The sequence below is a fragment of the Macaca nemestrina genome, chromosome 4 (assembly GCF_043159975.1).
Source record: "Macaca nemestrina isolate mMacNem1 chromosome 4, mMacNem.hap1, whole genome shotgun sequence".
In the NCBI taxonomy this organism is placed as follows: domain Eukaryota; kingdom Metazoa; phylum Chordata; class Mammalia; order Primates; family Cercopithecidae; genus Macaca; species Macaca nemestrina.
The window spans coordinates 494,499-515,984 of record NC_092128.1 but is presented as its reverse complement, the minus strand read 5'-3'; the positions used below and the strand labels follow the sequence as shown (position 1 = coordinate 515,984).

Here is a 21,486-nt window from a genome sequence, read left to right as displayed (position 1 = left end):
CATGTTGGCCAGGCTTGTCTGGAACTCCTGACCTCAGGTGATTCGCCTGCCTCAGTCTCCCAAAGTGCTGGGATTACAGGCGTGACCCACGTTGCCCAGCTGGTATTATAGCTTTTAGTATATACCAAGCTTTTCCTTCAGTTTGTTTCATTGTACTTAGCTGCTCACGTAATTGATATCATGAATATAAATAGTTTTATGTTCTTTATTTGTACTGAGATCATACCATGTTTCAGTATGTCATAGCTATTGAAAAAAACTTAATGGTGTCTTTGCAGGCTTTATACCTGCCTGCATGGTGACAATTTTCTTTAATATTAGCTCTTTAAAAACTCTTTAATTTATCTTGCTTACAATGTATATGACTATTAATTTTTATGGTCAATGAAAATTTTAGAAATTTCTAAGTTTTTTTGTTACCTACCAAACAATTGATAGGTAATGTGTGAGTTTATTGTTATGAAATTTATTAATCATAGCTTGAAAAATGTAAACATGTATGTTTGTGTTTTAGGTTATTCTTAGTTTAAAATAAGTTTCTGCCCTTTTAATTTTGATGTGAGATATGTGCTAGTGATGTGACCTGTTTAGTACAGTGCAATGCCGTTTCATTTAGAAAGGCTGAATGTTTTAGAGTAGGTAAGGTGGGATTTCCAGGCTGGTCCTCACTGATCCGCTTGTGGGGTTCCTCCTGAGAACCGCAGAAACTCTGGCGTGAACTCTCCATTCAAAGCCCTGTGCTGATTCTTGACGAAAATTTACCACGGCTCCTAGCAGCCTAAGGCCAACTCTGGGACAGCCCAGCTCAGGGTTGTCTGGAAGAGCTCAGGGCTGTCAGAATAATTTACTGTTTTAGCCAACACCCGAGGATAAGCCCCTGACATCCTTTTTAAAGAGAGTTTAAAAGGGCTTAAATTATGAATCCTTCTCTGTCCCTTTGAGATGTCTCTAAATCTGCAATTCAGGAGTGTCTTTGAAAAGAGCAGAAAGGACAGGAGGGCCTCTGTTCCAGTCTCTCTGGGAACGTAGAATCCTAACTACTGTAATTATATCAGCTAGCAGACACAGCGAGCCTAATCTCAGTTACACTGACCAGCCTTTGTAATTTTTCACTTGAGCTCCCCTAGTCCGGGTTCTCCCCTGAAACCCTCCCTCACCTCAGCGCAAACAGAATGGAGCTCAGCTGTTTCCTGTCCTGCCTGCAGGTACAGAATGAAATCTGTTCCACCACTCCAACGTCTGGCACCCCACCCACACTTCTCATCTGTTCAGCCAAGTCTAGAAAGGAATCAGCCTGAGGTCAGCTCTGTCTACAAAGTAGACTCAGCGCAATCCGCGTTTTAGGCATCTGCCGCTTTGATGTAGCAGCTCGCAGATGGGACTTGAATCTGCAACTACACGCATACCGAAAACACGGGTGCTCCCTGCAGCCACATTTGTCACACGGAGTACGGAGTGTTAGAAACGGCCGGTGTGGTCACCAGCCAGGGCCTAGGTGCGTGAATTACGGTGACTGTAGGGAATAACCTTGAATTCAGCGATGGAAACTGATCATCCTAGTTTTCTTAGTGTCCGTTTTCTTGGGAGCACTTTTCCTACCAGGGAGCGTCAGTTACACAGTCAGGTAATAGAATGAAGACCTGGATAGGCTGCATTTCATAATTTGGCCCTAAGTAATTTGATAACTTAAAAATTATAGTGTAAAGAATTTTGAAAAAAACGAGGACAGCAAAAGGTAAATTACGTCTCAGTCCTAAAGGTGGGAGCCAGCCTTGCACTCTGGGTCTTTTTGTGTGTGCCTAGTTTGGTGTGTTGCCATACAGGGTTAGTGAAGCACACTGCTGTGGCCATTAGTGGCCCTGCTCATTCCAGTCTATAATTCTGAGAATTCACGTTGGTGTCGTTAACGTAAAGAAAATTCAGGCAAAATTAATTATAGAGACTATTAGGGCCATGGCCTGGGAAACACTGGCAGGTGCTCCAGAGAACAGAGGAGAGGCTCGAGTGTTTAAAGAGAAAAGGGCAAATCAGCAGAGGGGAGGATTACAAAACACTTTGTCAAGAATTCCCATTGTTTTACAGAAGTGACATTGATTATTGATTATTGATTGGTTATACATCACTGAACTGTAGGTTATGAATTCTGGTGTCCAGTGTATGACATTGGTAGGTTAATTTATGGCTATTGGCCAGGTGTGGCGGCTTATGTCTGTAATCCTGGTACTTTGGGAGGCTGAAGTGGGAGGACTGTTTGAGGATAAGAGTTCGAGGCCAGCTTGGGCAACATAGCAAGACCCTATCTCTGAAGAAAAAAAAAAGCCTGGGCATTGTGGTGCTATTCTGTGGCCCCAGCTGCTCAGGAGGCTGAGGTGGGAGGATTGCTTGAGCACAGGAGGTCGAGGCTGTAGTGAGCTATGATAGCACCACTGCACTCCAGCCTGGGTGGCAGAATGAGACCCTTTCTCTAATAAGAATAAGAATAATAATAATATGGCTGTTGGTGGTGATGCTGAGTCAAGAGGTCATAAAGCAGGCGGCTTATTTAGCTCCGGGTGTGGGTGGGAGCAGGACGTCCTTAGCTCCGGGTTGGGGTGGTGGGAGCGGGATGTCCTTAACTCCGGGTGTGTGGGGGGGAGCGGGACGTCCTTAACTCCGGGTGTGTTGGGGGGGAGTGGGACGTCCTTAACTCCGGGTGTGTGTGGGGGGAGCGGGACGTCCTTAACTCCGGGTGTGTGGGGGGGAGCGGGACATCCTCAGCTCCGGGTGTGTTGGGGGGAGCGGGACGTCCTTAGCTCCGGGTATGGGGTGGGGAGCGGGACGTCCTTTGCTCCGGGTGTGTGGGGGGAGCGGAGCGGGACGTCCTTAGCTCCGGGTGTGTGGGGGGAGCGGAGCGGGACGTCCTTAGCTCCGGGTGTGTGGGGGGAGCGGAGCGGGACGTCCTTAGCTCCGGGTGTGTGGGGGGAGCGGAGCGGGACGTCCTTAGCTCCGGGTGTTGAAGGGGAGTAAGACGTCCTTAGCTCAAGGTGTAGCGGGGGGAGCGGGACTTCCTTAGCTCCGGGTGTGTGCGGGGGGCAGAGGGGGAAGCAGGACATCCTTAACTCCGGGTGTGTGGGGGGAGCGGGACGTCCTTAGCTCCGAGTGTTGGGGGTGGAGAGCGGGTCATCCTTAGCTCCGGGTATGGGGCGGGGAGCGGGACGTCCTTTGCTCCGGGTGGGGGGGGGAGCGGGACGTCCTTAGCTCCGAGTGTTGGGGGTGGAGAGCGGGTCATCCTTAACTCCGGGTGTGTGGGGGGAGCGGGACGTCCTTTGCTCCGGGTGGGGGGGGGAGCGGGACGTCCTTAGCTCCGGGTTGGGGTGGTGGGAGCGGGATGTCCTTAACTCCGGGTGTTTGGGGGGAGCGGGACGTCCTTAGCTCCGGGTGTTTGGCGGGGGGGAGCGGGACGTCCTTAGCTCCGGGTGTGGCGGGGAGTGAGACATGACCACTGTCACATTTCAGTGACTCTGGATCGAAACGTTTAAAGGAGCTCACGTTCCTCAGATTAGTTTCTTTTCTTTCTCAGTGTCATGCAGGAAACAGGATGACGATGTGGACGTCAGTGCTATAACACTGGGTCCATGTAGGTGAATGTCACAGGGTTGGGCCGCTGTGTCTTGTCGTGTGGGGACTCAGGCTGGATGGTGCCTTTGCTGCTTTGCACAGAGCTAGTGGTCAACTTGAAGGTCCAGAATGGATTTATGGCGGTGGCACTGGAAGGAAGAATGGATTTAGAAACATGTTAGAAATAGTAGCATCTGGTGACGCTTTCATCTGTTTATTTTTTAATAGGGATGGAGTCTTGCTGTGTCACCTGGGCTGGAGTGCAGTGGTGTTATCACAGCTCACTGCAGCCTTGACCTCATGGGCTCCAGTGATCCTCCCATCTTAGCCTCCTGAGTAGCTGGGACTACGGTTGAACCACCGTGCTTGGCTGAATTTTCTTTTTTTAATAGAGATGGGGTCTTGCTGTGTTGCCCTGGCTGGTCTTGAACTCCTGGGCTCAAGTAATCTTCCTGCCTCAGCCTAGTAAAGTGCTAGGATTACAGGTGTGAGCCACCATGAAACCTGGCCCAAAATAACTTCCTTGAAACATTTCTTAATGTGTAATTAATTAATTCAAATCAATATTTAACTTTAACCTCTGATGAGTGTTTTCTAAAAGACGAGGCTGGGTTGGAAAGCAAGGGGAGAAGCCCACTGTCCACAGGTGGCTGCAGATGCCAGTGGCACCTTCTCACTGGAGTCCGCCCAGCTGTCGGAGGTTATGTGGCAGGAGCAGTGAGCGTCAGGTCCAGGGTTTCTGCTGTTTGCTTACAGAGTGGGAAGCCCGCCCACCCACTTGGAGTGTGGGTCAGACAAGATGGCACAGCAGTGGGGTTTGCTTTCCATCTGGGCCATGAGTGTCCTCCCTGCAAGTGACGTTTTGGCTCCACCAACTCTGAGGGTGCACCTTGGAGGTGATTTCAGCCCAGGTTTACTTTTCCTTGGATTTCAGGATGAGATGAGAGTGGGGAAAAGAATTCCCTTAAAGCCCTGCATTGAGGGGAAGGGGAGTTAAATTGGTTTGATCTGTTTTGTTTGGGAGGCAATTCAAAGGGATTTAAACATTGTTCAGGGTTCTTATTGTACAGTTCTCCAAAGAGTTTTGTTATGAAAAGGTTCTAGATGATTTAGTTGATGTGAATCAATCGTAAATCGAGGGACAGAGGCCCTGGGGAGTTGGTGCTAGGCAGCCCCTCATCTCCTGTTTGCTCACCATGTGCACCAAGGATGCCGGCCCAGGACATGTGCTTGCAGATGCTGAAGACCGCAGGCTCCAGTTCTCATCCACTATGTGGGCTGAATCATGCTGATGGTTTTGCTGCCTAGCTCTCCTGATGTCTCGCCCCTGTCCCCAGGTTGGGATTTGTTCTGATGGGAGTACTAGGGAACTTTGCCCATCGGTTCCATACTTGAAGAGTTGATTTTAAGCATGGATTGCTGGGCTGCTCCGTAGGGCAGAGTCTGAGGGCTGGTCAAGTTGGTCTGTAAAAGGCCTTGACAGAAGCATGTGGTTTACATGTGGCAAGTGGGGACCGACAACACCGGGGCAGGGAAGCCGTAAATCGTTGTTGAACAATTTGAAACTCTATAGAGGGAGACAGCATGGATAGAAAACTTGAGGGTAAACAGTCCATATTAGCTGAGTTTTAAGTGCTCCAAAGTAGTCAGCATTCTGTGCATTTAAGAAAATGGCTGTTTTTTTTCTTCCTGAAAACTAGAGAGACCAAAGAAAAATCCTGTGATCTCTGTGAGAGACCTCTTGTCTTGAGGGTTTTTAACTTTATCAGCATCAGTAATGTTAACAACCATTAAGAAACCCCACTGGATGCATTTTGTGACATACTTACTTTTCACATTCTGAGCTGGTGGCCTTGTGCCTTCCCCGTGTCCCCTGAATGTCCTCAGCATCCCCTGTGTGTGGCACCCGTGTCTCATGGTTGAACTGTCCCCTAAGGTTCTAGGTGTCCCCTCTCTGTGGCGCCCACGTCTCTTGGGTCTCCTTGTTGGACTGTCCCCGAGTATCCTGGGCATCACCTCTCTGGTCACTCGTGTCCTGGGTTCCATTCAGCCCTTTTGTTTATAGCAGGTCCTATATTAAACCTTTCTGTAGAAGTTAACTTTAAATAAAAAGTTGGCCAGGCACGGTGGCTCACACCTGCAGTCCCAGCACTTTGGGAGGCTGAGGTGGGCGGATCACCTGAGGTCGGGAGTTCGAAACCAGCCTGACCAACATAGAGAAACCCCGTCTCTACTAAAATTATGAAACTTAGCCGTGTGTGGTGGCGGGTGCCTGTAATCCCAGCTACTCGGGAGGCTGAGGCAAGAGAATTGCTTGAACCTAGGAAGTGGAGGTTGCAGTGAGCTGAGATCATGCCACTGCACTCCAACCTGGGTTACAGAGTGTGTCAAAAAAAAATTATTTAATATATTTATGAGGTATTACAGCTTTTTTTGTTTGCCCTAATTTTCACATGTCCAGGAAGAGTTTTAGTGGCTTGTCCCTGAAAAGTTTCCATTTTTCATTTGGACTAAATCTGTTTTTTTTTTTTTTGAAACAAACTCCCAAATGCTTCCTTTATTTATACCTTTAAGGAAGTGTTTCTCAAAGGGAAAAATTGGATAATTATGGTATATTCTCTGCAGGAAATCATCCTTGACTGATTTTGCTTAGCTGAAGTTAGGTTTATCATCAAGCTCTGGTGTACTGGGATTGTAGGGTTGTACCCTGTGTTGTTGGAGTGTTACTGTGGCATGGTGATAAGTGATTAGGTTTTACTGGGGTTTCAGGGTTGTACCCTGTGTTGTTGGAGTATTACTGTGACATGGTGATATGCGGTTAGGTTTGGCATGAAGCTCTGTTGTACTGGGGTTGTAGGGCTGTAGCCTGTGTTGTTGGAGTGTTACTGTGACGTGGTGATAAATGGGTAGGTTTTACCGGGGTCGTAGGGTTGTAGCCTGTGTTGTTGGAGTGTTACTGTGGCATGGTGATAAGTGGGTAGGTTTTACTGGGGTTGTAGGGTTGTACCCTGTGTTGTTGGAGTGTTACTGTGGCATGGTGATAAGTGGGTAGGTTTTACTGGGGTTGTAGGGTTGTACCCTGTGTTGTTGGAGTGTTACTGTGGCGCGGTGATAAGCACCTGTGTGTTCTGCACTGAGGTTCTGCTCAGGCCTCAGTGCAGCTGTGGAGCGGGAGCAGCACAGAAGAAGGAGCTGTGGCTGCACTGGCAAAGCTCATGCTCCCCTCCGGGAGACCAGCGTGGATCTTCTCGGAATCACCATCTCGAGGGTTGCCAGGAGGCGGTGGTGCAGTGTGACAGGAGGTGCCACAGCTGGGGGCGAGGGTGCAGAAGGGGAGTCCCAGCCTCGCCTTAGAGCACAGTCAGCCTTTCCTGTCCTCCGGTTCCTGTGGGTCGGGGTTTGGGAGTGGCATGGGGGGACGTTAGGGTGCAGTCCTCATGCTCCCTGAAGGTTGGGTTGGGCTTAGGGGCCCTTCTGAGGTGTGGGCTGGTGCTGGCCTCTGCCTGGGCCTCCCTAGGAGTGCTTGGGCATCCTTGTGCTATGGCAGCTGCGTCTCCCAGGGTGTGCGGTGAGAGCAAGTGGTCGCCACAGCCAGGTAGAAGCTCTGGAAGGGACCCTGAGCGGGAAGGCACACAGCTAGGCCTCCACCCCGCCCTCCTCATCAGAAGTGTGGCTGGGTGGGCGGCTTGAGCTCAGCAGTTTGGGCAACGTGGTGGAACTCTGTCTCTACAAAATACAAATATTAGCCAGGTGTTATCCCAGCTACTGGGGAGGCTGAGGTGGGAGGATGACTTGAGCCGAGGTTGTGCCACTGCACTCCAGCCTGGGTGACGGAACCAGACCCTGTCAGAAAAACAAAAAGATGACGACGAAGAAGAGTGTGACATAGAATCTGGCCCACGTTCGCCGGAAGGGGAATCGGCTTGACCTGTAAAGGAAGGGTTGTTGAAGAGTCAGTGGAAATGTTTTAAGACCACGGCACCTTGTTATTTTAATATTCCCCCTCAGATTCTTAGAACAGTTGGATACCTGGTGAGCCGGCTGCCCGGATGCCTCCTTTCCTGGCACGCACAGTGTAGATTCTCTCACGGCTGGTGGTGAGGCACTGCGACATGCTCAGCAGTGCTGGTGACAGAGGACTAAGACAGGCCTTCCTTTACGGAAGGTGAGGGCTTAGCTGGAGGGATGTCATCACTCTTGAAAGGTGGATGATCCAGCGAGGAGCACACACTTTCGTGGTGGAGAACAGCAAACATCAGAGGAGTTGGACAGCATTTTTGGGCCTGGGGCCTTTTTTGGGTTTTATCTGCGCAGCCCCAGCTCTGCGGCAATGCTCGGTGTGTGTGAGGAGCTTGGCGTTTATTTGCTGAATACAAGTACAGGGCCTGTGAGGGCCAGAGAGACAGGTGAGCCTGTGGGCCCACCGGTTGCCCAGTGCAGCGGACGGGTGTGACCGGGTGTCCTCAGGGACCGGCAGGCTTTCCCTGGCGACTGTTGAGCATTCACTCCACAGGAGTTGGTTCCGTTCCTGACGTGTGTTGGCACTTGGCAGGACTCCAGAGCTGAAAGCTGCTGAGCCTCATGATGCCTCACTGTGCTCATTAGAAAAATGGAGCCGATAGCCTTCTTAGTAGGGTTATGAGATGGAAATATTGTGCTTGACTCAGGATAGCACGTGGTACGCACCAGATGCTAAACTCGTTTCTGTCTGTCTGTCATACATCCCAGCTGCTGTTGCTGTGTAAAGGGCTGTGGTGTGAGACAACAGCAGCCGTCTAATTTTCTCACATACTCTGTGGATCAGGAGAGCTCACAGCAGCAGGCATAGTTCTGTCACTGATACCTGGGGCCTCGGCTGGGGAGACTCGAGGTTCGGGAGGTGGTGACTCATGGGGGGCCGCGGGAGCTGTGCCTCTCACGCACCTGCCCTGGTGCTGGCTGTGAGGGACCCTCTGGGCTGTGGCATCCGCAGGGGCCTCTCCCCAGGGCTGCTTCTCTTCCTCACAGGGGAGTATCTGGGTCTGCAGCCCAGGAGGACCAGGTGGAAACCCATTGTTCTGGGAGGCCCACGATGCCTTATGTCCTGGGTTGAGCCCAGCAGCCGCAGAAGGAGCACAGACTCCTGCGCGCAGCAGTTGGGACGTGAGTCTGTTGTGGCTGTTTTTGGAAAATACGGTCTGACACAAGATATTTTAAACCCACGGAATGTTTGTCCTTGCTCTGTTGTTCAGCTGCTGTTGTAACTTGTTTTCACTTTTATTTTGTAATATTTAATAGTTTTTGAAGTAGCCAAAGGGATACATTTTATAATAATGTGTCATTTTAGACTAGTGAATAATTTTTAAAAATCTGTATTTCTGTTACCTTTTATTCCAGGAAGTAGAGAAGTATTTTCTGGCATGTCAAGAATTAACTGCCATTGATTTAAATGGCCTAATGGAAAAGCTGCTCACTGGAGCACAGACAATTAATTATTTTAAACTTTAAACCTTCTAACTTTATACTTTTCTATTTAGAGAAGAACCAAAGATGATACCTGGAAAGCAGATGACCTCAGAAAACATCTCTGGGTAATGACTGTAAAGATTTGGATTGGGGTCTGTGAGGGACTCGCGTGGTTTTCTCGGACCCAGTTTACCTGGTACACAACACTGTGTGACTTTGGTTACGTGTGCCTCATTGCAGAAGTACTTTCAACTCAGAGGTGAAGGCGTGCAGCACACAGTCCCTCTGGAACGTTTGTTAAGCCAGCTGGACCCTCCCACCGCTCGTGGGGCCCTGCCAAGGCTCAGGGGCCTCCGCACTGCTCTGGGGTGGGAGTCCTGGCTTCAGGGGCTGCAGCGGTGGGGTGGGGGGAGGGGCTTTGGGACAGCGGTGGGTGGGGGAGGGGCTTTGGGACGGCGGCGGGGTGGGGGGAGGGGCTTTGGGACGGCGGGGGGGTGGGGGGAGGGGCTTTGGGACGGCGGCGGGGTGGGGGGAGGGGCTTTGGGACGGCGGGGGGGGTGGGGGGAGGGGCTTTGGGACCGAGAGAGTCCTCTTTTGTATGGGGCCCAGGTGGTTTGTGTCTTAGCGATTTTAAAACACAGCTTCGGTATCTCTCTTTTAACACATATAGTATTTTATTTATTTATTTTTAATTAATTTTACTCTCTGTTTTAGAGATGGGGTCTCACCCTTTTACCCAGGCCGGAGGGCAGTGGTGAAATCATAGCTCACTGCAACCTTGACCTTCTGGACCTAAGCTGTCCTCCCGCCTCAGTCTCTCGAGTAGCTAGGACTACAGACATGAACCACCAGGCCTGCTACTTTTTTAATTTTTTAATTTTTTGGGTAACATGCGGATCTTGCTGTGTTGCTCGGGCTAGCCTTGAACTCCTGGCGTCAGGCAGTCCTTCTGCCTCAGCCTCCCAAAGTGCTGGGATAGTAGGTGTGAGGTACCATGCCTGGCCCAACTTATTTTTGTTGAATTTTACTTTATTTTTCACATTTAGGGGTTATAGGTGCAGGTTTCTTACATGCGTATCTTGCGGAGTGGTGAAGTCTGGGCCATTAGTGCGCCTGACACCTGAATTGTACCTGTCACCCGAATAGTGAACATTATACCCGATAGGTAATTTTTCACCCTCTGATACACGTAGTATTTTAGATTTGATTTGCCGATAAATGCGAATGTCCATGATATCAGGGGTGTGGGTGGGCAGCTGTAGAAATCTAAGCTTGACTCCATGTCCTTTAGTGTTCTAAGAACCTCCATGCAGGCCCTGACCCATCTAGGATTGGAAACTGAGACTGGAAAGCAGCCGAATGCAAATATGTTTTAAGGTTCTTCAGCTGTATGTGCTTCTCACATTCAGGTATTAAAAGTCTAATGGAAATCTGCCTTCCTCGTCACGGAGGACCCTTTGTTCTGTTGTTTTAGGCCATACAGTCAGGCGGTTCCAAGGAAGAAAAGAAGCACAGAGAGAAGAAGCTGCGTAAGGAGTCTGAAATGGACCTTCCTGAACACAAGGAGCCGAGGTACAGGGATCCCGACCAGGATGCCAGGAGCAGAGACAGGGCGGCTGAAGTCCACACTGCTAAGGAGAGTCCTCGTGGGGAGAGGGACAGAGACAGACAGAGGGAGAGGAGAAGAGACGCAAAAGACCGGGAGAAAGAAAAGCTGAAGGAGAAGCATCGAGAGGCAGAAAAGTCTCACAGCAGAGGAAAGGACAGGGAAAAAGAAAAAGACAGAAGGGCCCAGAAGGAAGAGCCCCGGCAGACCGTGGCCCGCCACAACCTGCTGGGCCAGGAGACACACGACCGGCAGCTCCTGGAGCGGGCGGAGAGGAAGGGCCGCTCAGGTGGGTCCCTGTTTGCCTTCCTGCAGGGCTGTTTCGCTGCTGGTGACAGGTTGATAGCCCACTCCCTCCTGTCTCTCCCTCCCTCTCCTCCCTCCCCTCTCTCTCCTCTCTCCCTCCCCTGCCTCCCTCCCTCCTCTCTCTCCCTCCCTCCCTCCGTCTCCTCCCTCCCCTCTCACTCTCTCTCCTCTCTCACTCTCTCCCTCCCCTCCCTCCCTCCCTCCCCTCTCTCCCTCCCCTCCCTCCCTCTCTGCCTCCCCTCCCTCCTCTCTCACTCTCTCCCTCCCACCTCCCCCTCCCCCTCACCTCCCTCCCCCGCCCTCCCTCCCTCCCTCGCCCCTCCCCTCCCCACCCTCCCACTCCCTCCACCCTCATCCTCCCTCTCCCTCTCCACCTCCTCTCCTCCCCTCCCACTCCCCTCCCTCCCTCCCCTCTCCTCCTCCCCTCCCTGCCCCTCCCTCCCTCCCCTGCCTCTCCTCCCTCCCTGCCCCTTCCCTCACTCCTCCTCTCCCTCCCTCCCTCCTCCCTCCTCCCCTCCCCTCCTCTCTCCCCCTCCTCTCCCCTCCCTCTCCTCCCCCCCTCCCACTCCCTCCCCCTCCACTCCCTCCCATCCCTCCCTCCCTCCTCCTCCCCTCCCTCCCTCTCTCCACTCCCTCCCCTCCCTCCCTCCCCTCTCTCCACTCCCTCCCCTCCCTCCCTCCCTCCCCTCCCTCCCTCCCTTCCCTCCCCTCCCTCTCCACCCCTCCCCTTCCTACCCTCCCTCTCTCCCTCTCTCCCTCCTTCCCTCTTTCCCCTTTCCTTTTTTTTTTCTGGACGGGGTCTTGCTCTGCCCCCAGGCTAGAGTGCAGTGGTGCTATCACAGCTCACGACAGCCTCAGCTTCCTGGGCTCAAGTGATCCTCCCACCGCAGCCTCCCAAAGCATTGGCATTACAGACAACAGCCACTGTGCCCAGCTGGCTCTATTTTATTTATTTATTTATTTATTTATTTTTTTTTTATTTCTTTTAAAAGTTCTTGCTGTTTGGGACATTTTCCTCTTTTGAAATGTTCATTCATTATTTTTGTTTTCTCTCATAGTTTTCACAAATGTTTTATCTTTGAAGTTAGATATTCTCTCTCTTGCGGGGGGTGTGTGTGTACTTTTTATCATTGTTGCCTTTTAGTATTTTAAAAACTCATTCAGGCCAGGTGTGGTGGGTCATACCTGTAATTGCAGCACTTTGGGAGGCTGAGGTGGGAGGATTGCTCCAGCCCAGGATTTTGAGACCAGCTTGGGCAACATAGGGAGACTCCATCACTACAAAAAATAAAAAAATTAGCTGTGTGTGGTGGCGCTTGCCTGTAGTTCTAGCTTTTTGGTAGGCTGAGGTGGGAGGATTCCTTGAGCCCAGGAGGTTGAGGCTGCAGTAAGCTATGATTGTGTCACTGCATTGCAGCCTGGGCAACAGAGTGAGACCCTGTCTCAAAAGAAAAAACGAAAACTCAAAAAACCATTTAGCTAGCAGACGTGGTGGCTCACGCCTGTAATTCCACACTTTGGGAGGCCAAGGTGGGTGGATCACCTGAGGTCAGGAGTTTGAAACCAGTCTGGCCAACATGGTGAAATCCCGTCTCTACTAAAAATACAAAAAATTTAGCCAGGCGTGGTAGCATGTGCCTGTAATCCCAGCTACTCAGGAGGCTGAGGCAGGGGAATTGCTTGAACCAGGGAGGTGGAGGTTACAGTGAGCCGAGACTGTGCCACTGCACTTCAGACAGAGCCTAATTAATTTTAACAGTAGCTGTCCTACTATTTAATGTTCTTTTCAAAATGATTGTTTTTGACGTTTTTGGTATTTATTTGTGATAACATCTTTTGTTCTCACATCACCCTTTTTTTGGCTACCTGCTCGTTTTTTCAACGTGATGTTGAAAGGAATAGTACTGGAAAGACTTTTGAAAACTGATTGTAGACTAGACTCTCTCAAGTTCATTCCTCTGTACATCTCTTCTCATCTCCTTTCTTTCCGCACCGCCCATCTGTGCAGCGTGGCCTTTATCCAGGACTGAGTCCCCAGCCCTCTTCTCCAGCAACCCCTTGCCCTTGCTGGCTGGATCTAGTCTCATGGTTTTAAATACTGTTTGTCTCTGTCCTCATTTCCAAGTTTTTACCCCCAGCTGGGCATTGTCCCTGAATTCCAGGCTTGTGTATCCCCTGTGTTTTGATGTCTAATAGATAACACAAACGCAGTGTACCCCACACGGAGCTTCTGGTAGCGCCTCCACACCGGCTGTGCTGCGGGCTTGCCCATCCCAGTCGATAGCACCTGCATCCTCGCGTCCTGAGGTCAAGGCCTGGGACGTATCCTGATGCCCCGCTTTCTCTTCCAGTCTCTCGGAGAGTCCTGGGGTTTCCGCCTTGAAAATCTACCTGGAACGGGGCTCTCCCTCTGTAGCCCAGACTCCTAGAGGAGTGCTCAGTGCTTGGTAAATGCCTTTTTTTTTTTTTTTTTCTGAGAAGGAGTCTCGCTGTGTCACCCAGGCTGGAGTACAGTGTTGCAGTCTCGGCTCACTGCATCCTCTGTCTCCTGGGTTCAAGCAGTTTTATTCCTCACCCTCCCGAGTAGCTGGGATTACAGGCGCACACCACCACGCCCGGCTGATTTTTGTATTTTCAGTAGAGACGGGGTTTCATCATGTTGGCCAGGCTGTTCTTGAACTCCTGACCTCGTGATCCGCCTGCCTCGGCCTCCCAGAGTGCTTGGATTACAGGCATGAGCCACCGCGCCCAGCCTGGTAAATGCTTTTTGAGTGAATGCACTTTGTCTCAGTGGTCTTTGAAAGTTTAACTTTGCCCTGATCTTTTAAAGTGTCCACTCTCTGAATTTTACATCTGATGCCTTTTTTGTGTGCAGATTCAGAAGTGAAAGTCCACCTTTCCTTGTTGGATGATGCTTTGGTGTCATCGGTACCTGCCTGGCTCTGTTTGCCCCCCGTCTCTCTTGCAGGTCATGCTGGGCCTTGGTGCTTCAGCCTCCCCAGCCCAGGATGGATGCTGTAGCCTGGTGCCCTGGGGGGTCTGCTGCACCTGGCTTCCTTGTTTATTCAGGGGCCTCTGACTTCCTTGGTCCCCTCAGCAGTGGGGGTGCCAGGAGGTACGGGGGCTGCTCTGGGTCCTCAGTGCATCCAGGAGGGCAGGCATTTCCCTGGAGCTCACATTTGGCTAAAGTGTTTGGCTGACTGGGCTCGTTCTCCTGTTCAGACTAAGCTCTGCTTCTGCGTGACGCGCAGAAACCCGAAGGCTGTATGAGTTTGGTCTGGTGCCCTCTTGAATTTCCAAGGGTTACTCCGACATTTGCCTGGTTGCTTCAGCAGCAAACTGAGCGAGGCAAGAAGCCTCTCTGTTCCTTAGTGTACGAGTCTGTCCTCATACTGCTGTAAAGAAACACCCGAGGCTGGGGAATTTATAAAGAAAAGAGGCTTAACTGGCTCACAGTTGTGCAGGCGTACAGGAAGCGTGGCCGCAGAGGCCACAGGAGACTTGCAGTCCTAGGGGAAGGTGAAGGGAAGCGGTCATGTCTTACAGGGCCGGAGCAGGAGGAAGGGAGAGAGTGGGGAGGTGCCACGTACTTTTAAACAACCAGATCTTGTGAGAACTCACTCAGTATCACAAGAACAACACCGGGGGAAATTCACCCCCATGATCCAGTCACCTCCCACCAGGTCTCACCTTCAGCACTGGGGACTGCATTTCAGTGTGAGATTTGGGTGGGGACACAGATCCAAACTTAGATTGCCATGTTCATCTCCTTCTTCATTTTAAATTTGATACTAGAACTCTTCATTCTTGAATTGGAGACATGTGTTTTAGTTGAAGAATATTTTTAAATACATATTAATAAGCATAAAATGTGCAATACCGTCCGTAGCAAGATGTTAAAAGAACTTTTTGGTGTGCTAACATTTGGGAGTATTAAAAATATGTTTTACTTCTTGTAGTAAGTAAAGTAAGAAGTGAAGAGAGAGATGAAGACTCTGAAAGAGGAGATGAAGATAGAGAAAGAAGATACCGAGAAAGAAAGGTATACGAAGCAAGGCCTGGGGAAAGGTTTTCCAAATGTTGCTGAGTAAAGGATATTTTAAACGTTATTGTTAGAAGCATTTTTAGAAAATGTCCTAAGCCAGGATTTCAGGCCTGGAAAAGGCCTTCAGCACTGTGTGTAGTCAGTTTCTTTCTCCCCATGGTCGAATGTGTTTTTCTGATTCCAAAGGTAATTTGTGGTTATTTTAGAAAATTTAGAAGATATAGGCCAGGTGCAGTGGCTCACGCCTGTAATCCCAGCACTTTGGGAGGCCGAGGCAGGCAAATCACAAGGTCAAGAGATTGAGATCATTCTGGCTATCGCAGTGAAACCCCATCTCTACTAAAAATACAAAAAAATTAGCCAGGCGTGGTGGCGGGCACCTGTAGTCCCAGCTACTTGGGAGGCTGAGGCAGGAGAATGGCGTGAACCCGGGAGGCGGAGCTTGTAATGAGCCGAGATTGCGCCACTGCACTCCAGCCTGGGCGACAGAGCGAGACTCCATCTCAAAAAAAAAAAATTTAGAAGATACAAAGAAGTAATAAGAAAATAAAAACTGTCTAATCCTACCCCACAGGTAAGTATTGATAGCATTTAGGTATGTATTTTTCCAGGTCTATACATTTGTGTATGTATAACACTGTTTTCTTTAGTTAGATTTTTACTGTTTCATAAATTGTTTAAACGGAACACATTTTGAGCCTTTTCCTGAGTGATCCTGTCTCTCTCCGTGTTTCAGTGCGTGTGTGGCTTGGTATTTCGCGGTGTGGATGTGTTGGTGCTCTCGAGGCACCTGCGGTTTTGGACACTTAGGTTGTTTCTGTGTGTTTGTGTTTTCTCTTTAAATTATAAAGACATCCAGATGGTATGCTTTTTGGTTTGTTCATAATTATTTCCTTATGATTAATTTCTGGAAATGAACTTGCTAGAAGTAAATGTAAACTTACCCCATTTGCTTTACATAAAAGTTGTAATTATTTATATCATCAGAGCATAATTCCTCCTGTCCTAAGCAGGAGCTGGGCATTATCTTCATTTAAAAGTTTTGCTCTTTTGATTCAGAAGAAAATGGTATTTCTGGGCATTTTTAAAAGCAGGTTTACTGTCTTTTGTTATTTACCACTTGTGTACTTTTGCTTATTCTTTTTCTCTTTTTTATTTTATTTTTATTTTTTAGAGACAGGGTCTTGCTCTGTCACCCAGGTTGGAGTGCAGTGGTGTGATCATAGCTCACTGCAGCCAGGAATTGCTGGGTTCAAGCAGTCTTCCCACCTTAGCCTCCCGAGTAGCTGGGACTACAGGTGTGTACCACCAAGCCCATTTTTAAATTTTTTGTAGAGACTGGGTCTCACTGTGTTGTCCAGGCTGGTCTGGAACTCCTGGTCTCAAGTGATCCTCCCACCTCTTCCTTCCAGAGTGCTGGGATCACAGGCGTGCACCACTGCACCTGCTGTTGGCTGATTTTTCACTGGTGCATCTGACTGGTTTGTAAGAGTACTTTAAAGGTTAACTCTCTGCCAGTCATTTATGTTGCTGTTTTTGGCTGGTGTTGAATTGGACCTGGGGGATTTTTATTTTTGTAAGTAAGTTTAAAATCATGAAGTAGCCAGGTCTGTGCTGTTACCAGGTCTGTGCTGTTAGCAGGTCTGTTGTTGATGGAACGCGCTCTCCACAGCAAAGTTACATGAGTTGTCACCTGTGTTTTTTTCTGGGTCTTTAACTTTTTTTTAAAAAAAGGATTTAAATTTGGCCAGGCATGGTGGCTCAAGCCTGTAATCCCAGCACTTTGGGAGGCTGAGGCAGGTGGATCACGAGGTAAGGAGATTGAGACCATCCTGGCTAACACAGTAAAACGCCGTCTCTACTAAAAATACAAACAATTAGCAGGGTGTGGTGGCGCGTGCCTGTAGTCCCAGTTACTTGGGAGACTGAGGCAGGAGAATCGCTTGAACCCGGGAGGCGGAGGTAGTGGCGAGCTGAGATCGCGCCATTGCACTCCAGCCTGGGCAACAAGAGTGAAACTCCATCTCAAAAAATAAAAAAAAGACGACTTAAATCTTTAATTACACAGAGTTTATTTTGATGAATGGTGTGAATGGTTCTCTAACTTTGAGGTGTTTGGTCAGGGAGGGCATTAGCAAGTTTTCCGTAGGAAGGTCGCCCTGGCAAAGATGAGTCGGGTGGATGGGAGTTGGGGAGAATTGAGGAAGGAGCTGAGTGAGGAGACTGTTGGGTCCACAGGAGACACCCCAGGGAACTGAGAGATGCGGAGGGTGCCACAGACCTGGAGTCCAGTGGTCCCTGGTGGGGGATGAACAGAGGAAACTCCATGTGAAGGGACAGGGACGGGCACAATCTGGGGTCTGTTGAACGCGATGTCAGGGCTCCCAGAACTAAGAGTCCAAGCCAGCAGTATTCCGTTGTGGTGACCTGCTCTGCAGCTTGGGATGGAGATGACCGCTGGTGCCCTGAGCATCTGCAGTGTTTTCATCGCAGAGATGACTGAACGCTGGTCCCATTTTCAAGACTCTGTCTGCATGGGACTAATTAGGAGAGAAAGAGTGATATGATGTGCCCATGTGAGAGATGTGGCGGCCTTGTGCTGTCGTACTCATCGGAGTGGGCATCTCTCAGAGAAGTCAGAGGTTGCGCAGGAGGGACCCCAGGGCTGGCGGAGTTTAGGCTGAGGGCCACAAGCATGAGGGATGAGGCTGTGGAGGCCAGGAGGGCCGACGGTGAGTGCCGGGCGCCATGGGGAGAGGCCGGGAGGGCCGACGGTGAGTGCCGGGCGCCATGGGGAGAGGCCGGGAGGGCGCCATGGGGAGAGGCCGGGAGGGCGCCATGGGGAGAGGCCGGGAGGGCCGGCTGTGAGTGCCGGGCGCCATGGGGAGAGGCATTGCTTTCTCTATGGGAGCGAGGTGGCTGGGGTGCAGAGAGTTTACTGTGTGACGTTGGGGTGGCCGCAGTGTCTGACCGTGGACCATGACATGAATAGGGTTTTTCCTTACAGAAGGGTAACAGATTAAGTTTTCAGGAATGTATCTGACAGTGGAATTGAGGAGTGAAAGGGGCAGTGGTAGTTCTATAAGTTTTCCTCCTTTTGTTATAACATTTATAAAGACAGCACAGTTGTCCTTTGGTATCCATGGGGGAAGGGCTCCAAGACCCCCTCAGATACCAAAATCCATGAATACTCAAGTCCCCCGTATAAAATGGTGTAGTGTCTGCATATAACCTACACACATCCTCCTGGATGCTTTAAATCATCTCTAGATTACTTAAAATCCCTAGTGCAATATAAAGGAGATGTAAATAGTTGTTATTGTTTAGGGTGTAATGACAAGGAAAAAGTCTGTATATGTTTAGTACAGACATGATTTTCTTCGAATGTGTTTGATCTGTGGTTGGTTGGATCTGTTGTTGCGGAACCCATGGAGAGGGAGGCCGGCTGCGCACCTGTTTGATGTGCTCCTGTGTTTCTCAGCTTGTTGTGTTTTACAGCTGCAGTACGGAGACAGCAAGGACAACCCTCTCAAGTACTGGCTTTATAAAGAAGAAGGTGACAGGAGACACAGGAAGCCCAGAGACCCAGATCGAGACAAGAAACACCGAGAAAAAAGCAGCACAAGGGAAAAAAGAGAAAAATATTCCAAAGAGAAAAGTAATTCATTCTCTGAAAAAGAAGGGGAAGAAAGACATAAAGAAAAGCGACACAAAGAAGTCCTTCATTTTGATGATGAGAGGCACCGAACCAGTGCGGATAGAAAAGAGAGATCAGCAAAAGACGAGCACAAGAAAAGGGAATCCAAGGTACCCCTTCCGATGCTTCGTTGCCTTCACAGCCGCCACGAGGTCAGCGCTCTCAGAGGAGGTTTACCGGGGCGTGTCGCCAGACAAAGTTGAGATTTGTGGCCTGGTAGTAGTAATTTAGGAGAAATGCGACTCAGGTCTTGATTATGTGGTTAGTACAGACAGATTACTGATCTCCTAAGAAATGTGATGTCACATATTTTGATTATATTGTGAATGTACTTTTAACAGATATTTGGAAATCTATCATAAAATTTTGAAATCTGGCTGGGTGCGGTGGCTAATGCCTGTAATCCCAGCACTTTGGGAGGCAAAGGTGCGGATCACCTGAGGTCAGGAGTTCGAGACCAGCCTGACCAACATGGTGAAACCCCGTCTCTACTAAAAATAAAAAAATTAGCAGGGCATGGTGGCATGAGCCTGTAATCTCAGCTACTCTGGAGGCTGAGGCAGAAGAATCACTGGAACTCAGGAAGGAGAATCGCTGGAACCCAGGAGACATAGGTTGCAGTGAGCTGAGATCGCACCACTGCACTCCAGCCTGGGTGATGGAGTGAGACTCTGTCTCTCAAAAAACAAAAAAAAATTGAAATTTAACATTGAAAAGGAAGCTGGTAGGTTTTTTTTTTTTTTTTTTTTTTGAGACGGAGTCTCGCTCTGCCGCCCAGGCTGGAGTGCGGTGGCCGGATCTCAGCTCACTGCAAGCTCCGCCTCCCGGGTTCATGCCATTCTCCTGCCTCAGCCTCCCGAGTAGCTGGGACTACAGGCGCCTGCCACTGCGCCCGGCTAGTTTTTGTATTTTTTAGTAGAGACGGGGTTTCACCGTGTTAGCCAGGATGGTCTCAATCTCCTGACCTCGTGATCCGCCCGCCTCGGCCTCCCAAAGTGCTGGGATTACAGGTGTGAGCCACCGCGCCCCACCATTTTTTTTGTTTTTAAGTCTCTTTCCTTAGATCAAAACTTCATCATTTTCTCTCAATGTTGTATTATGAACATTTTTAAACATACAGCAAAGTCGACATTTTCCAGTGAACACTCACGTACCCACAACTTAGACTTCACCACTCACCTTTTATTGAATTTGGCTATTCTCCGTTCCCTAAATCACGTTTAATTACTGGAAGTGACTTAGGTTACATGTGCTTAGTTCCACCCAGAAATGCCTTTCTGGACATAGATTTGGCTTTTATTAAAGGTGGATGAGAAAAATGGTCTATGAAGAACATTATCCTGTACCTTTGTAAAACCACTGCCTTCAAATTAGTCCCAGAAGAAAGATTATTCAGATGACTGACGTTTTCTTTTTAAGACAAGTTGTTCCTATCTGAGTGGCTTGTGTGCTGGGCACGGTTCTAGGTGCTGAGGATACAGCTGTGAACAAAACAAAACTTACTGTTCTTATGGTGCTTATGTTGTATTGGAGAAGCCATAGGATAAAGAATTACCAAAAAAAAAAAAAAAGAAATCAAATCTCAGACAGGTGTGGTGGCTTACACCTGGAGTCCTACTACTCAGCAGGTGGGAGGATCTCTTGAGCCCAGGAGTTCAAGACCACCCTGAGAAATAGAGTGAGACCCCCCCCCATCTCTACCAAAATAAAAATAAAAAATTAGCCAGGCATGGTGGCACACGCCTGTAGTCCCAGCTACTACAGAGGCTGAGGTGAGAGGATCACTTGAGTGGAGGAGGTCAAGGCTGCAGTGAGCTATGATCGTATCACTGCAGTCCAACCTGGGTGGTAGAGTAAGACCTTGTCTTAAAAGAAAAAAGAGGCCAGGCACTGTGGCTCACACCTGTAATCCCAGCACTTTGGGAGACCAAGACAGGCGGATCACTTGAGGTCAGGAGTTCGAGACCAGCCTGGCCAACATAGCAAAACCCCATCTCTAGTAAAAAAAAAAAAAAAAAAAAAAAAAAAACTGCAAAAATTAGCCAGGTGTTGTGGCGCATGCCTGTAATCTCAGCTACTCGGGAAGCTGAGGCAGGAAAATTGCTTGAACCTGGGAGGAAGAGGTTACAGTTTGCTGAGATCGTGCCACTGCACCCCAGACTGAGAGACAGAGTGAGCCTTCATCTCAAAAAAAAAAAAAAAGAAAAAAAGAAAAAGGAAAAAATGAACAGATACATGATATAACTTCAGGAACGGTGATCGAGCATTGTATAATTAAAATTTTCCTTTGTGTTGACTTTTAGAAATTCAAAACTTTTGCGGCTTTTGATACTCAAAATTAGTATCAACTCAGATGTTCTTCAGCTGAGTACTCTGTGAACCTGCTGCTTGATGTAATTATCCTGTGGTTACCATAAAGTGCAAGGGGCACTGTTAGTAATTGTAACTGGGACTGTTCCTAGGGATAGATGTTCTCTGTGATTGTCTCTTGTCTCTCACTTTCTCTATATGATATTTTTTCTTTCTTTCTTTCTTTCTTTTTTTTTTTTTTTTTTGTTTTGAGACTGAGTCTCACTGTATTGCCCAGGCCGGAGTGCAGTGGTGTGATCTTGGCTCACTGCAGCCTCCACCTCCCGGGTTCAAGTGATTCTCCTGCCTTAGCCTCCCTAGTAGCTGGGATTACAGGCGTGCGCCTGGCTATTTTTTTTTTTTTTTTTGTATTTTTAGTAGAGTTTCGCCATGTTGGCTAGGCTGGCCTCAAACTCCTGACCTCAGGTGATCCGCCTTCCT

At 49.2% G+C, this 21,486-nt stretch overlaps 1 protein-coding gene across 7 annotated transcripts in view; it reads left to right on the top strand.

The window, feature by feature from the left end:
* The window catches only part of DYNC2I1 (dynein 2 intermediate chain 1), a 110,464-nt gene that overhangs the window by 3,301 nt on the left and 85,677 nt on the right, over positions 1 to 21,486 (top strand). For 4 of the 7 annotated variants that reach the window (XM_024790703.2, XM_011729939.3, XM_011729938.2 and 1 more), the window contains exons 2-5: positions 9,114 to 9,167; positions 10,517 to 10,937; positions 14,914 to 14,996; positions 18,498 to 18,848. In XM_024790703.2, coding sequence (XP_024646471.2) covers positions 9,114 to 9,167; positions 10,517 to 10,937; positions 14,914 to 14,996; positions 18,498 to 18,848 — 909 coding nt within the window. Of the gene's footprint in view, positions 1 to 9,113; positions 9,168 to 10,088; positions 10,208 to 10,516; positions 10,938 to 14,913; positions 14,997 to 18,497; positions 18,849 to 21,486 lie in introns of those variants that run through there. The other 3 variants (XM_011729943.3, XM_011729940.2, XM_011729942.3) reach the window with 2 other exon arrangements.